Source organism: Hibiscus syriacus, unplaced genomic scaffold (genome assembly GCF_006381635.1).
Source record: "Hibiscus syriacus cultivar Baekdansim isolate YM2019G1 unplaced genomic scaffold, ASM638163v2 tig00116951_pilon, whole genome shotgun sequence".
Taxonomy (NCBI): domain Eukaryota; kingdom Viridiplantae; phylum Streptophyta; class Magnoliopsida; order Malvales; family Malvaceae; genus Hibiscus; species Hibiscus syriacus.
The window spans coordinates 251941-267377 of NW_024063482.1; the positions used below are offsets into that span (position 1 = coordinate 251941).

At 32.2% G+C, this 15437-nt stretch overlaps 2 protein-coding genes across 2 annotated transcripts; one reads left to right on the top strand and one right to left on the bottom strand.

The window, feature by feature from the left end:
* The first annotated feature begins 9536 nt into the window (after positions 1-9536).
* LOC120189163 (mitochondrial import receptor subunit TOM9-1-like) lies at positions 9537-10058 on the top strand. Its single transcript, XM_039192499.1, has one exon. The coding sequence runs from the start codon at positions 9623-9625 to the stop codon at positions 9914-9916; it is 294 nt and encodes a 97-aa protein (XP_039048430.1). The 5' UTR covers positions 9537-9622; the 3' UTR covers positions 9917-10058.
* Positions 10059-13753: 3695 nt separating this feature from the next.
* On the bottom strand, positions 13754-15365 carry LOC120188797 (plasmodesmata-located protein 1-like). Its single transcript, XM_039192192.1, has 3 exons — positions 14400-15365; positions 13949-14083; positions 13754-13849 (listed from the first exon to the last, which is right to left on the bottom strand). The coding sequence occupies exons 1-3, from the start codon at positions 15142-15144 to the stop codon at positions 13842-13844; spliced, it is 888 nt and encodes a 295-aa protein (XP_039048123.1). The 5' UTR covers positions 15145-15365; the 3' UTR covers positions 13754-13841.
* Between the last annotated feature and the right edge of the window lie 72 nt (positions 15366-15437).

Below are 15437 nucleotides of genomic sequence, written 5' to 3' on the forward strand. Positions count from 1 at the left end.
CATTATCAAATTTAACCTTAGGCAACCCTCTTACTAAGTCTCCTTGAATTAGCCGTTGCAAAACTCTCATACTAGCATGTCCTAGTCTCCTATGTCATAATCAACTATCATGTTCATCCTTAGCAACTAGGCACAAATTAGTCATATCAATAGAAAATAAATGCACCATATATATGTTTCATATTCTATGATCAACAAACATAATCCGATTAGATGCAATGTCAATGATTTTACAACCATTAATTTCAAACATGACATTGAATCCCTTATCGCATAATTGACTAATACTAAATAGATTATGCTTTAATCCATTCACATATAATACATTTTTAATTTGTATGGAAAAGATATTATCTATAGTACCAATACCTTCAATGTGACCTTTTGAATTATCACCAAAAGTTATTTCTCCTCTATTTTTGACGTTAAGCTCTATGAACCGACTTTTGTCTCCGGTCATGTATCTCGAGCATCCACTATCAAGGTACCATGAATTTGGATTTGTTTCCCGTGCCTTGTAGCAATGCTCATTTTCCTACAAACATAGATTAATTTCTAATTTTTGGTACCCAAATTCTTTTGGGTCCATATTCATTAGTTTCTAAAATCTTTGTCCCCTTAGGTATCCATTTATGAAGGACATTTTTATCTTTAGTAGTAATGAGTTCTTTAGGAACCCATATACTTCTAATGATTTTACCATTTGAAGTTCTTTGAGGACTTCTATGATTGTAGTTTCTAAAACTTTTCTTAACAAAGTTGGATTTTGAATTGTCACATTTTTCAAAACTTTTTGTACCAACCTTATTAAAAGAAGTTTTAAGATCATCAATTTTCTTTTGATGATCATCATGAACTTTTGAAAGTAAGTTTTGCAAATCAGTATTTTTCTTTTCAAAATCATTAATTTTGATTTGTAATTCTTTGATCTTTCTTTCAAGCTCATTGTTGGTCTTGGATAAAAGACTATTTTCGTTTTTTCAATTTTGAAATATCATTTTTGTATTTTGAAAATAGAGTCTTATAATCCGAAGCCAAATCATTATAATCCTCTAATAACTCATCGTAAGATAATTCATCCGAATCGAATGAGTTAGAGGTTACCTTAGAATATTCCCCGATAACCATTAAGCACAAGTTTGCAACTTCTTATTCCTCTCCATCAGAACCTTCTTCATCGCTCCATGTAGCTACATGAGCCTTGTGTATCTTTTTGGATTGACCCTTTTTCTTCAATTATGGGCAATCATATTTGACATGCACTGGCTTTTTGCATTCATAGAAAATGATCGGGTCTTTCTCTTTCGATTCAGTTTTGAAGCCTTCATTGCGTTTGAATTTTCTTCCTCGGTTGGGCATCAACTTTCTGAATCGTTTGGAAAATAATGCCATTTCATCGTCATTCGAATCACTCTCATCTTTTGTGGATTTGATAGCAACTCCAATATTTTTCTTCTTTTCCTTCTCCTTTGGTGTCTCGTCAATCTTATCGAGGTCCACTTCATCTTCAAGTATCATTTCATGAGTGAGAAGAGAACCGATTAGCTCTTCAAGAGTTAAGGACGTTAGGTCCTTAGACTCGATGATTGTCGTCTTCTTTGATTGCCACGATTTTGGAAGAGAGTAGATTAACTTCCTCACAAGCTTTTCATTTGAAATGATCTCTCCATATGATTTGAGACCATTGATAATCGTTGAAAGTCTATCCGTCATAGATTTGATATATTCATTTGATTTCATCCTGAAATTTTCATAGTTATGCGTTAGAATGCTAATTTTAGATTTATTTACCTCATCGGTACCTTCATGAGTGACTTGAAGCTTGTCTCATATTTCTTTGGCGGTTGTACAAGATGAAACTCTTCTGTATTCATCTGGTCCAAGAGCACAAAATATGATATGGATGGCTTTGGAGTTGAGCTGGAACATTCTTGTCTCTCATTCACTCCACAACCTTGGATGAGTGAGAGGCTTGATGTATCCTTCTTCTACGACATTCCATGCTCCCATGTCACTTGCTTGAATGAAGTACATCATCATATTTTTCCAATAGGCATAGTTAGCTCTATTGAAGAAAGGAGGCTTGTTGACGGACATTGAATCGAGATCGGAGTCGTAATTTGAAGTGAATGACATTGATGACTTGATAATCGATGTAACTCTTCCTGAATCGACTCAAGAGGTGATTAAACCTTCAAATGAGTGAGGCTCTGATACCAATTGTTGAGTTAATCGATCGATGAAATCGGCCAAGAGGGGGTGAATTGGCAATAAAAATTTTGGTGGAAACTTTTGCAGAAAATTGAAAGTAATTGCACAACGATTTACAGTGGTTCGACTTTATCAACCAAAGTCTACGTCCACTACCTTATCTATCCACACTAAGGATTTTCCAACAAATTCACTAATTTGTTCTTTCTTTTGAAGCCAAAGAGATAACCTTATAACTCCCTCAAGAATATACCCCAATTCTTGAGAACACTTTTTTCTCAAAGAGAAGATTACAAATTTGTAAACTTACAAGAAAAAACCTCACAAGGCAAATATGTTTGCACAATTCTAGAACAAAGAAAGAACACTCAAGAATAAATTCAATTGAGCACAATAAGTGTTCTTGAAAGCAAAATGAATATTGAATGAAAAATAGGCTTGAAATGCTCAAACTTGAGGTTTGATGCTTTCTCTTTGATTCTCTCTTGATTCTAGTTGCTTGATGTTTCTTGTTATTGATCAATGGCTTCTAAGCTTGTTTAAATACACCTTCAAATGATTCTAAACGTTAGGGATGATTAGCGAAGTCAATAGAGCCGTTATTGTGTGAAAAAAATTAATAAAACTGGTTGGGAGCGTCGGTGCATCGATGCATGACTATAGTGCATCGATGCATGACTATAGTGCATCAGTGTAAAATTCAAATATTTTGACCGTTGGAACACTTAGTGCATCGGTGCACCAAATGTGCATCGATGCATAAAATGCATTCTATGTTTGAAAATAGCCTGAGTGCATCGGTGCATTGCTTGTGCATCGATGCATGAAATGCATTTGATGTCCAATTTATTCAATGGTGCATCGATGCATGGATTGACGCATCGGTGCATGCCTTTGAAAAATTGATTTAAGGCTTGATTTTGGTTCAAAATACTTTGTGAAAATTGTTTCAAAAATAGTTGAAGTACAAATCACAATTTTACACATTTAGTAAGGATTAAAATTGATCTTGAAAGACTTGGAGTAATAATTTGATACCCAATTAATTAATTCGAATATACCTTAGAAAATCATTTGTAAAATCTTAAAATTCATTTAACTTAATTTGTTATATCGAAATATCAAAATGTTTTCAACAAGTTTGTTAGTTTAAGTTATATATTATATTATATAAAAATTAGTTAATTAGTTTTTTAGTTTAAGTTATTATAAGTAAAAAAAATTAATTAATTTGTTAGTGTGTTTAAACGTATATTAGATTGTTTGTTGAAGTTAAAGTTATATTATAATAAAGAAATAGTTTATTAGTTTAAGTTATATTATAATATATTAGATTATATAAAATTAATTTGTTAAATTTATTGTTGTTTAAAGAAATATTTTGTTTACACGTACAGGGCATTATTCCACAACATTTGCCCACATACAGATTGATTCGAAGAAAGAAATAAGAAAGGAAAAGAAAAGAAAGGAAGAAGGCATAAATACGCGAGTAATTTATTATTTTTTGTTGTTGTGTATGTGTAAATTAGTTAATTAGTTAGTTAGTTTATATTAGATTATATAAAATTAATTTGTTTAATTTATTCTCGTTTAAAAAAATATTGTGTTTAAAAATATTTATTGTTGTTTTAAAAAAATATTTTGTTTAATTTGAATTAGATTATGTGTAAATTAGTAAGGAGTAAAAATTGAATGAAATATAATAAAGAAATAGTTTATTTAGTTTGTTAGTTTGTTATTTTAACTAGTTATGTAAAATTAGAGTTTGTTAGTTTTTTATTTTAACTAAGTTATATAATAAAGTAAATGTGTAAATTAATTAATTAGAGTTTAATTAGTTTGTTAGTTTGTTATTTTAACTAAGTTATATTATAATAAAGAAATAGTTTATTAGTGTAAGTTATATTATAACATATTAGATTATATAAAATTAATTTGTTTAATTTATTGTTGTTTAAAGAAATATTTTGTTTACACGTACAAGGTATTATTCCACAATATTTGCCCACGTACAAATTGATTCGAAGAAAGAAACAAGAAATGAAAAGAAAGGAAAGGAAGAAGGCATAAATACACGGATAATTTATTATTTTTTGTTTTTGTGTATGTGTAAATTAGTTAGTTAGTTTATATTAGATTATATAAAATTAATTTGTTTAATTCATTCTCTTTTAAAAAAAATATTGTGTTTAAAAATATTTAGTGTTGTTTTAAAAACATATTTTGTTTAATTTGTATTAGATTATGTGTAAATTAGTAAGGAGTAAAAATTGAATGAAATATAATCTTAAAATTTATAACAATTAATTAAAAAATTTGTTTGATATTTTAAAAAATAAAAAATATTATCAAACTAATCATTATTATTAGTAATCATTACTAAATGATTAGTATAAAATCTAAATCATTAAATATTTATAATAAATAATTATTAGTAATCATTATTAAATCATATTATTATTAAATCATTAAATATCAAATCATTAGATTAATAATAATTATTAAATCATTATTAGTAATATTAGTAATCAATCAAGTTAAATAATAAATTTTATTTTATCATTAATATAATATAATAGTATATTATATTATATTTATTTATTTAATGATTTATGAAATTATCTTATCTAATTTTTTTAATCTAAATTTATATATTTTTTATTTGTAGAGAAAATGAGCAACAACTTTTTCACGATTGTCCATTATAATGGACAAATTATGGCAGAGTTGTTTTTCAATCTGAAAAATCAATAAATATGATGTTCAAAAAAGACATCACATTTATAGAAATGAAACAGAAGATAGAAAGAAAATTTTGAGCTGCAGTTGATGGTTTGAGGTACAGGTTTATGATATGCCTCAACCCAGTCAGATATGATGCAGTTCCACTTGAAGAAGATGATGATATTGGAACCATGATTGGTTTACACGAGTCAACCAATATAACAGTCATTGAGTTATTTGTTGATGTGCGTAACATATGTGATGTTCCTGGGTTATAAAGAGGTGTGACTCAAAATCCATCTGAAATGCCACATTTATCTCCGTACCAAATGGTTGAATCATTCGATAATTCTGGTGAATTTTCAATTAGGGTGCAATTCAGAGGAAAAAATGAAGCTACGCTGGCGATTAAAGAGTACTGCATCAAATGCCATGTTGATGTCCATGTTGTAGAGTCCAACTAGAAAACCCCATACGCGAAGTGTGTAAAATATAGCCCAGAGTGCAAGTGGAAGATCAGAGTATCGAAAATTCAAAGGCACGATGCTTGGGTCATCACAAGGTATAATGGTCCTTACACATGTTTGCGAAACTCCATTGAACAAGACCACCGACTATTGGACTCCGATGTAATATGTGAATACATGAAGGTGATAGTTGAAAAGGATCCAAGGATATCTTGTTCAGTGTTAGCTGCATCTATTCGAAGCCAATTTGGATATCAAGTAAAATATGGCAAGGTGTGGAATGCGAAGATGAAGGCAATGAAGCTGACGTATGGAGATTGGGATACATCGTACAATGAGCTACCACATTTGCTACAAGCAATGAAGCGATTTATCCCAGGAACCATAGTGAAGTCTCAAACCATGCCCGCATATGACGAAAAAGGTCAACTTGTGCCAGGAATAAAATATTCCATAGACTATTTTGGGCATTCAAGTCATGTATTGAAGGATTTCCATTTTGCAAACGTATGAACTTAATGTCGATCTTCAGCCTGAACTCTTTAATATTGTTGTGCACCAACCCCGTGCCTTCAATTTTATGTCTCTATATGTATATCAATCAAAACAAAAATATGGTTATTTTGTTCAATATTTTTAATCAAAATAAATAATTTATAATTAATAATTTATATTAAAATAGAGAATTCATATTACCTTCCGGTAAGTAGAAAGTCAACTGCAGTTCGACTAATCGGTGTCAAAATGGAAGTCTATGCCAAGCCCATGATTGTAGCAGCATCAGACATCCACCGATTTTTGCTGTATTATTATCATTCACGATTAATGACGCCTTGCATATCTCACGATACAAGAACACCAATATCGCTGATCTTCAACTATATTGGCTACTATTCACAAATTTCTTTAAAAAAGAAGATACTGAGTGTGAACATAATTACCGGATTTATCCGACATCAAAATTCCTCCAATCAACTACAATATATATGCTCGTGTTGCATATATAATTTCTTGCTCCATACTATTTGGTTGGAGCTGAAATTGACTCTTCAACCATGACAACTTCACACGTCATCCTTTACACTCTGGTGATACCGATGTTTTCCCAAGAAACACACTGCAAAGTTGTGCCACATTATTTTACTCATTTGTCATTACCACCTACATCCCATTTGTTTGGACCCCGAGTTGCATTACCACGTCCTCCAAAGTTATCGTACATTCTCCACACGACAAATGAAACATGTGCGTTTCTGGTCTCCAACGTTCAATCAACACATTGATCAAACCTGGGACCAACTTGTATTCTCGCACAAATGTTACATACCAAAATCTAGCCTGTTGCAAGCTTTCTTCTATCAATCGATGTGGCTTGGGCAGATTATGTATTCGATGACGAAGGACTCGCTGCTCATCCTCCTGCAATTAAATAATTCAAAAAATTTATCACAATCATAAATTAATATTCAAATATTTAAAATAATTCATTAAACAAATATTTTATTTTACTAAATAAGAATAACACTATTATTCCCAAATGAGTTGAAATATGTTCATTGTCAAGACTCAGTAGTGGAATTTGGTCAGCCATTCGAATGAATATGTAAAAAAAATAAACAACAATATTTATAAAATCATTTAATATAATCTAATATAAATCAACTAAAAAAAATTAAAATAATAACTTATAATATAATAAACTAACAAACTAAACTTTTTAAAATATAACTTAAATGTGCCCTTAATTAACTAATAAACTATTCTTTTATATAACTTAAACTAATAAATTATTTTTTAATTATAATATAACTTAAACTACTAATAAACTAATTAACTAAATTATTTATATAATATAAATTCAACAAACAAATATAACTTAAATATTTAACTAACTACAAACTAATTAAATATTTTTTATATATAACTAACGACTAACAAACAAACTAATTAATTATTTTTTTAATATATAACTATCAAACAAACTAATTAAATAATTTTTTATTTATGTATGATATAACTTAAACTAACAATAATATAACTTAAACTAACAAACTAATTAACTAAATTTGTGTTTTACCCTAAACCCTAAACTAACAAACTAATAATTTAAAATAATAAACTAATTTAAATAAAATAAAAAATTATCTCACGATGTTTGCCTCCCTTTCTTCTTCTTCTTTTCCTTTATCTCGACACTCTTCTCTCTTTCTTTCTTTTATGCTTCGTTAACCCCAGATTTCACCCTATATATTTAAGCCTCGGCTGCTTCAATTCATGCAACAATAATTGAAGAAATCACGGGCCTCCAATACAACAATAATTGCTGCATGAAGCAGCGAAAATGATGATGCATAAAGCAGCGAAATGATGCTGCATGAAGCAGCGAAATGATGCTGCAATAATGCAGCTATTAAAGCTACATGGGAGCAGTGGGGAGCAGGCAAGCATGAGGGGAGCAGGCGGCAGGAATCTCGCCAGTTTGGTCGTCGGGATCACATGGCGACCTTATAGGTCGCCCGACATACATGGCGACCTTCATTTCAGCAGGACGCTGGGCGTGCATGACGACCTGCACGCATGCAAAGTGTAGCAGCTCACCACAGCTCGCGGGGACAGCATGGCGACCTCATTGGTCGCCCGGAGCGCCTGGTGACCTACGTTCGAACTGTAGATTTCACCCTATCTCAGCAATTAATTGTTGGAATGCATTATCTCGAGAGTTTTGCCCAATTTTATGAATATAATATTTAAATAGTTTTATTATTCAAATATTATTTAAATACTATTAGTTTTAAAAGTGGTAATTTTTTGGGTACGAATGCACGTATCAATGCATTGTTTCTTGATTTACTCTTTAAAAAGATAATTATTTAAATATAATTGATGGATCCAGAAATATAAAAATTAGAGTACACAATTTTAAATTTTTAAAAAGTAAAGAGTATGCAAATTTTTTCCTCAACGTATTAAACTAAATTTAATAATTTTTTAAATAATGTGATACAGTTGACCCCTAGGGGGCTTAGTACATCCACCCGTGCCTATATGTGCCTCCCATTTAAAATTTTTTCTAAGAGCAAGAGCATATGATCGGTTGATTAAGTTGCCCATCTTTGTTCCTTTATACCTCCTTAGGTCATTGGTTCTAGATTCACTATGAACACTTTCCTTCTTTTCCTATATTCTCATTTTTCCTTCCCTCTAAGTACGATTAAGATTAAATTTACAATTTGTCAAACAAATATTTAGGGAGTTTTTTATATTATTTAATCGATTTGAATGAATCCATTTATTTTATAATTTTAATTTATCAAAATATTTTATAAGTTTTATTTTTGAATAAATAATATTTAATTTTTAAATAAAATCTACACTTTATTTTATAAATATTTAAAATGACTATGTTATATAAAATAAAATTATGATTTTTCACATTAAAAATATTGAGATCAATATTCGCAAAGAAACGAAAAAATAATTTCTCTTACTTAGTATGATCGTCATCTATTGCTCATTGAATTTCTTCGTATTAAACAATCTTCAATATGATAATCATCATCGTCATTATTATCGTTATCGATAATTTATCTGACATTAATGTATACTAATGGGGCAGATTGATTCATTATACGTCGGAGTCGTACGATAATATAGGATGACTTTTGAAGAATAATAATTGCAGAGACATTTGATCAATAATCACATCACTGATGAAGTTTATGGGAAACCAATGGATCGATGACGCCGGTGAATACGAGCTTGGTAACTAAAATGGGTTATGCAGGATCTGTGTCTATGTGATAAAATAAGATCAGCTGAACACATTTTGCTCTATGTGATAATATAAGATCAGCTGAAGAACCAATCAAGAAGTAGTGTTGAGACATGTAGCAAGGACAAAGGCACTGGCAACATGGAGCGCATTCGATAAAATAAGATCAGCTGAACACATTTTGGTCTATGTGATAAAAAATATTTTTTAAAATTAAAATTGTTTAAGTGCTATTTAGATAAAAACGATTTGATTACTATTATCATAAAATTATTCAGAATAAGTGCGAAATTAAATAAATTTAAAAGGTAAATTGAAATAAAATCTAAAAATATAAATAAATAAAAACACTTAAAAATCGCAAACGATCAACTTTTACGCCGTTTAGTGCTTCGCTCTTTCAGGCTTTAACGTGAATCGAAAACCCTCCAACTCCTACTAGACCATGGCCGCCCAACCCAAGCGAAGCAGCGAGAGGCGATCCGACTCCGGCATCCTCTCCAAGTTCACTTCCTACGCCATCGTTTCCCGAGGTAAGCTGGCCGCGAACGACGTCGCTTTCGTCTCGAAGAAACTCCTTTGCAGCACCGGCAAAGCCGCCTGGATCGCTGGGACAACCTTCTTGATCTTATTTGTCCCTTTGATCATCGAAATGGACCGCGAGCAGCAGTTCAATGAGCTCGAGCTCCAGCAAGCTAGTCTCCTCGGTGCCCCGCCCACTGGACCCGCCCATAAGTAAATTGGTCGAGTTGTATCAGGTCAGAGCATTGGTGTTTATCAATTTTGTGCCTGTTTAAGGTTATTATTCCGGAGATTATTACAGTAAAACCCTTCTGATTTGTTTGCTTTTAATTTTAAATAAGATTATACTTTTTTTCGGTGTTTTAAGTTTTAATTACTTGTGGAAATGTTGATATTGGGCTTGTTTTATCAAGTTTATGCGTATAAACTTGAAATTGGAAGTTTGGTTTTGATGTGATAAAGTAACTGAAAACTGGGTGTGTTCATTTGAGGCACTTTTGAACGATATTAGATGATTTGGAATATATATGTTCCATTGCAGATGATGATGATATGAGGAGTGATTGGGAATTTGAGCTAGCTGCAAAGTGCACTAGTTTGTATGTTATATGAAAACTACTCTCTTATCATCAGAGTAGAGTTTGGAAATGTATAAAATGAATAAATCATAGTTCAAATGGCCATTTTTTATGGTTTGCATTTTCGAAAGTTGTACTGAAACGCATTTACTTGATCGCCTTGCCTTGAATCAGTATTTGTGGACTAAGTTGCAGTTTTCGAGTTCCTATTTCTGTCTTGGAATCTTATAGTCCATATATAGTCCATTATGGTGTTTACCATTAACATTGGTCATGAATAGTTGGGAGTTGGGAGGTGGAGTAGGTTAAACATCAGTTCAAGTAAGCACTTGCTTGGTTTGATAGTTCCCTTTATGGTTCTGATTTTCTTCAACAAGACCCAGAATGTTGATCATGACCTCCTGCCGGCTCCTGGAATATGGGAGTTAGGCATCGAACTTAAGGTCTTTGATGCCTTTTTTTTCAAAAAATAAAAATAAAAATTGTTTAAGGGTTAAATTTTCTGAGAATACTCTTACACTAGAACCACTCTGTTCAATCTTTTGCTCTATTCAGCTTCAGATCAGAACAAGATTATATGTTGTCCAGAAGTACCTATAATAATTTTCTGTTCAACAAGCTATAATCCATCCACCAAGGATTACTAGTTTTTCACCACTGATTCATGTCTTTATGTTTCCCACCTTTGGCATGTAATAGACACCATTTGGTGACTTCACTTTTAGCCTTGTGAAAATGCAGTTTTGGGGATGAAATTATAATGCGAGTCATTTGCCTTGGTGGGGATGCAAATACCATAGAAGAAATTACTGGTAGTTTTCTTTTTGGCCAATTCACTGACCCTCCTATAAACATATTGGCCAAAACCCTCCTAGTTTAAGCTCTACTATATTAACCATCATCCTATGTAGGGCAAAACAGAAGCAGGACATTAGGGAAGAAAGTCGTAAGCTCTTGATACTCTGCTACTTTTCTTGCCAGGGCACCTTCCACTTCGTTAGCTTCCTTGTAACTGGAAATGAGATGCACAAAGTGATTTTAGATGACATGCAGCAGTAGGAAGAGCTGATGAACTGCATGATGAGATCGGAATGGATGGTCCAATCTTACAAAATAAAAGGGGTTTTGGTTTGCTACAGTTTATAGTTACAACTATCTTCTTTCTATACATGGTCGTGGCGCAAAAAGCCAAAAAGTGAGGTAATCTGATCTCACAGCGGCTTGCCGACTTATGTTAAACATCCTGTTTGGTGGAGAGCTAAGAGAGGTTGGGCCCTAATGAAAACTATTGAAGATGATTTATTTGCCTTTTAAGATAGGTGGGGGGAGAAAGTATCGGAGATTGTCGAATTTGAAACAAGCTCCACTGTGGTGCACTAGGCAATACTTTATATGATTGATGAAATTGGTGTGACCCTTTGAGACCAGAAAACCAGAAAATAATGGTTTTGGCCCTGATATTTTTCTGAGACTTCGATTTAACGCATTTGTTTGATGAACATTGTTAAGGATGCAACACTAGAGCTAGTTGGACGTATACATGGCAATCAGCTAAAGAGTTTCCTTAGCGACAAAGATAAAGTAAAAAGAAAATTGTTTGTGATACGCAATTGTCAGTGATGTGCCTGCTTTCTTTATTTCTACTACCCACCAAAGAAAAGGCAAAAAAGATGAACAAAATTGGGGTTTAAGTTAGTCGGATCATGTAGTCATAAAAGATATCAGGCAATTTTAGTTTGAATTTTAATGATTATATATAACCTTTTCTTCTATGCTTAAGTTACAATCTTTAATGTATAAAAGTGTTTAAATTGTAAATCCAACTCAGAGCTGGACTGTTTATGTTAGACAGTGAATGTCAAAATTTTTAATAATGTTTATGGACAATAAAATAGACAAATTTAAATTTTATAGATGTTAGTGTTTTACTAAATAATGGTGGGTACCTAATAAGGCTGCTATATATTGCAATGTCTACTTTTTGCAATCATTTCCACGATGGGATTGTAAAGTAGTAATAAAAGTTTGAGCATTTGCTTTAATTTATTATTATTATTTTAAACAGATATTTTTCTTAGACATTGACATGTATATTGACTTTTGAGTAGAACATACGAATTCGTTTCCAACTTGTACTCCTTTGGTGTGTAGGACTTGGAAAGGTACTAAACCCAAATTTCGAAAGGGTAAACTATATGCGTAGTACCTCAACTACCATTTTTTGTTTTGGTCACTTAACTTTTTTTCTTAATTATGTCTAACATTTAATTTTAGTTTTATTTTGGTCATTCGTTAAGAAACTTAATTGTGATACTTATATGTCATCATAAGATAATGTCACGTTATTATTGAAAAATACAGTGTCAATCGTTCTTTTAATTTTTTAAATAAAAATGTAACATTAAATATAATTTTTTAAAAAAGGATAAACTACACATTTAGTACCTAAACTATCAATTTTGTTTTTTAGTACCTAAACTTTCATTTGTTTTAAAATCATACCTAACATTTACTTTTTTCGTTTTGGTACATCGCCGTTAAAAGCTTAGCTGAACTATTTAAAATGGCACTTTTAGGGGTAAATTACATCATTCATCACTCAACTATCTTCTAACTTAGATTTTGGTCACTAACGTTTAATTTTTTTAATTTAATTACTCAACTTTCAAATTACTCCTAATTTAATCACTCTAACTTTCAATTTTAAGGTTTTTATTTGAATTACATATTAATTAAATAATAATAAAAAATTTCAACTCAAAAAAATTATTAATAAAATAAATTACATTGATTAAAACATGAACAATTTGAAAGTTGAGTAGTTAAATTGATTTTTTTTAAGCTTTAGTGACCAAAATAAGAGTGAAAAGATAGTTAAGTGATGAATGATGTAATTTACCCATAAAAATTGTTACCGTAAATTTTTTAACAAAGGGTGTACTAAAATGAAACAAAGAGTAAACATTAAGTATGATTTTGAAGCAAATGAAAGTTTATGTACTAAAATAAAATAGATAGTTTAGGTTCTAACGTGTATTTTACCTTAAAAAATAATTAGGTGACTAAACCGAAACAAAAGTGATAATTGAGGTACTAAATTTATAGTTTACATTTTTTAAAAATAACTCCTGTGACGTTAGCAAATTTTTATAATGGATCAATCTATTGGTTATAAGTTTTTATTATTGGGTGCAAACAAGTAAAATGGTACAAAATTGTATTTTTAAGATTTTTTAAATTTCAGATATAATGTTTACTGAGGTTCAGTGTATTAGTTTTATATTCTTGTTTAGTGGCTTATGAGTGATTTCCCTGTCTTATTTTGTTTATATTAATATTTTTAATAACAAATAGAACAAACTTTGGAATGGTTAGGTAAATATTCTTGTACAGTAACATTTGCCAAAATGTTTGCATATATACAATAATAAAAGCAAAGGGACAAATCTGTGTAATCACACTATTAGCCTCTATAATTGGATGTACCCCAAGTTAAAGGTCAGTGGTATCATCTTTGTAGAAAGCTCCTCTCTTTCTAGAATATTGGAGCCACCCCAAAGGAGCTCAATAGCCTGCACAAAGAACCATGTAAAACATAACATAATCTTGTAAAATCAAAATGAAAAAACCTGCTCAAAACATATTTTTTTTAGGAGTTTTAGAAAGCTGACCTTCATGTTTCTTACTTCGTCTCTTCAACACTGATTTCAGACACATCAAACAAACAACTATGAACCCCAAAGCCGCGACTCCTCCGACCGCGATCGCCACCGTCTTTTGTGTTCGTTGCCTTGTCTCTCCACTCCCTACAAACAACAATGAACCCCAAACCCCAAATCGGTTTCTTCATGGGAAAAAAAGAGCAACAGCAACAATGGAGACTCTATTGGGACCTATAGTCCTATACTAACATAATTGAAAGATATAAATAAAAGAGTGAGCTTTACAAGACTACACCCACACCCCAGAGGGCCCCAATGCTTTTGACTACGTAACACTCATGGAAATCCACCTGTCTTCTTCACACACACACCCGACTTATTTCATTATTTTTCAAGCAAGGTAAAAAGAAAACAAAATTTGGCCATTGATTTCTTCTGCTTTTGTTCTCTGCAGCTTTACCTGACGATATGGTTGGAATTCCATTGGGATAGTAGCTGTAACTAATGTAGCATTTGTGCAGATAAACCTGCGCTGAAAACGAGTCGCCACAATCCTGTTTCGCCGTCTCAAAAGCTGTCTTCACGCAGTCCCCACAGTCATTTGTTGCCAAATCGCCCTCGCACTGACCCAAAACATACACAGATTGATAATCCCCAGTGTAAAACAAGCTGCTACCACTTTTTACCCCATCTTCCGTCATGTTGAAAGCCGTGTCTCTTTTGCTCTCGAACTCGGTTCTCCTACTCGCCTGAGATGACGACCCACAAACCTTGTACAAAAACTGAGTTTCAGGAACCTGTTTGAACCCGGCAACCTCGTACCTCAGATAACACCCGCTCAGCTGAACCCTGGCAGCTACTGCTCCGCCACAAAGTTTATCGCTCAGTTCCGGGATCTTGCTGACACAGCCGTAACACTGGCTCGTCGTTACGTCTCCTCTGCATTGGTAAAGGCCACTGATTTCATTCGCGCCCCCACCAGAAGTAGCAGTGGAGAAAGTTGTATGTGATGATTGCGAAACCAGAGTTTGCATGAGAGTTTTAAGGTTCTGTGAGTAAATCCCGGATGGGTCTTGAAATTTTTGGTCAGCACAGCCCTTGAACACCAAGTTGGTGTAATCTGCAGCTGTTGAAACATGAGAAAAGTACCCCAAAAGGATTGTGATGGAAACCAAACAGATATGGTATTTTCTGGGGAAACCCATTTGAGAGCTGGAAAATTTTAGCCCTTCTTCTCTGTCACAACATGGAAGAGATGATTTTAAAAAGGAGGGTTTCTAAACCTAAGGATGCTGAGATATGGGGTTTAGCTAGAAACTCACAAGAGTGGTATTGCTTGCTAATGGCTATATATGGCTTTAATCCCAACTGTCTTTAAGGCTTACCTTTATTTCTTTGGGAAGTTGGTTTTTTCTTTTTTTCCCTCTGCTTTCTTCAAATCCAAGTGCTTAGCTTTAAAGATGTTGATTAATAATTTTTTGACAGGGACATTTGAAAT

Bases quoted from the DNA above. Each gene is read 5' to 3' on its own strand.
- LOC120189163 (XM_039192499.1), top strand. From the start codon at position 9,623: ATGGCCGCCCAACCCAAGCGAAGCAGCGAGAGGCGATCCGACTCCGGC.
- LOC120188797 (XM_039192192.1), bottom strand. From the start codon at position 15,144: ATGGGTTTCCCCAGAAAATACCATATCTGTTTGGTTTCCATCACAATC. The intron at 14,084-14,399 runs GTAAAGCTGCAG...TGTTGTTTGTAG, and splicing joins AATTCCAACCATATCGTCAG to GGAGTGGAGAGACAAGGCAA.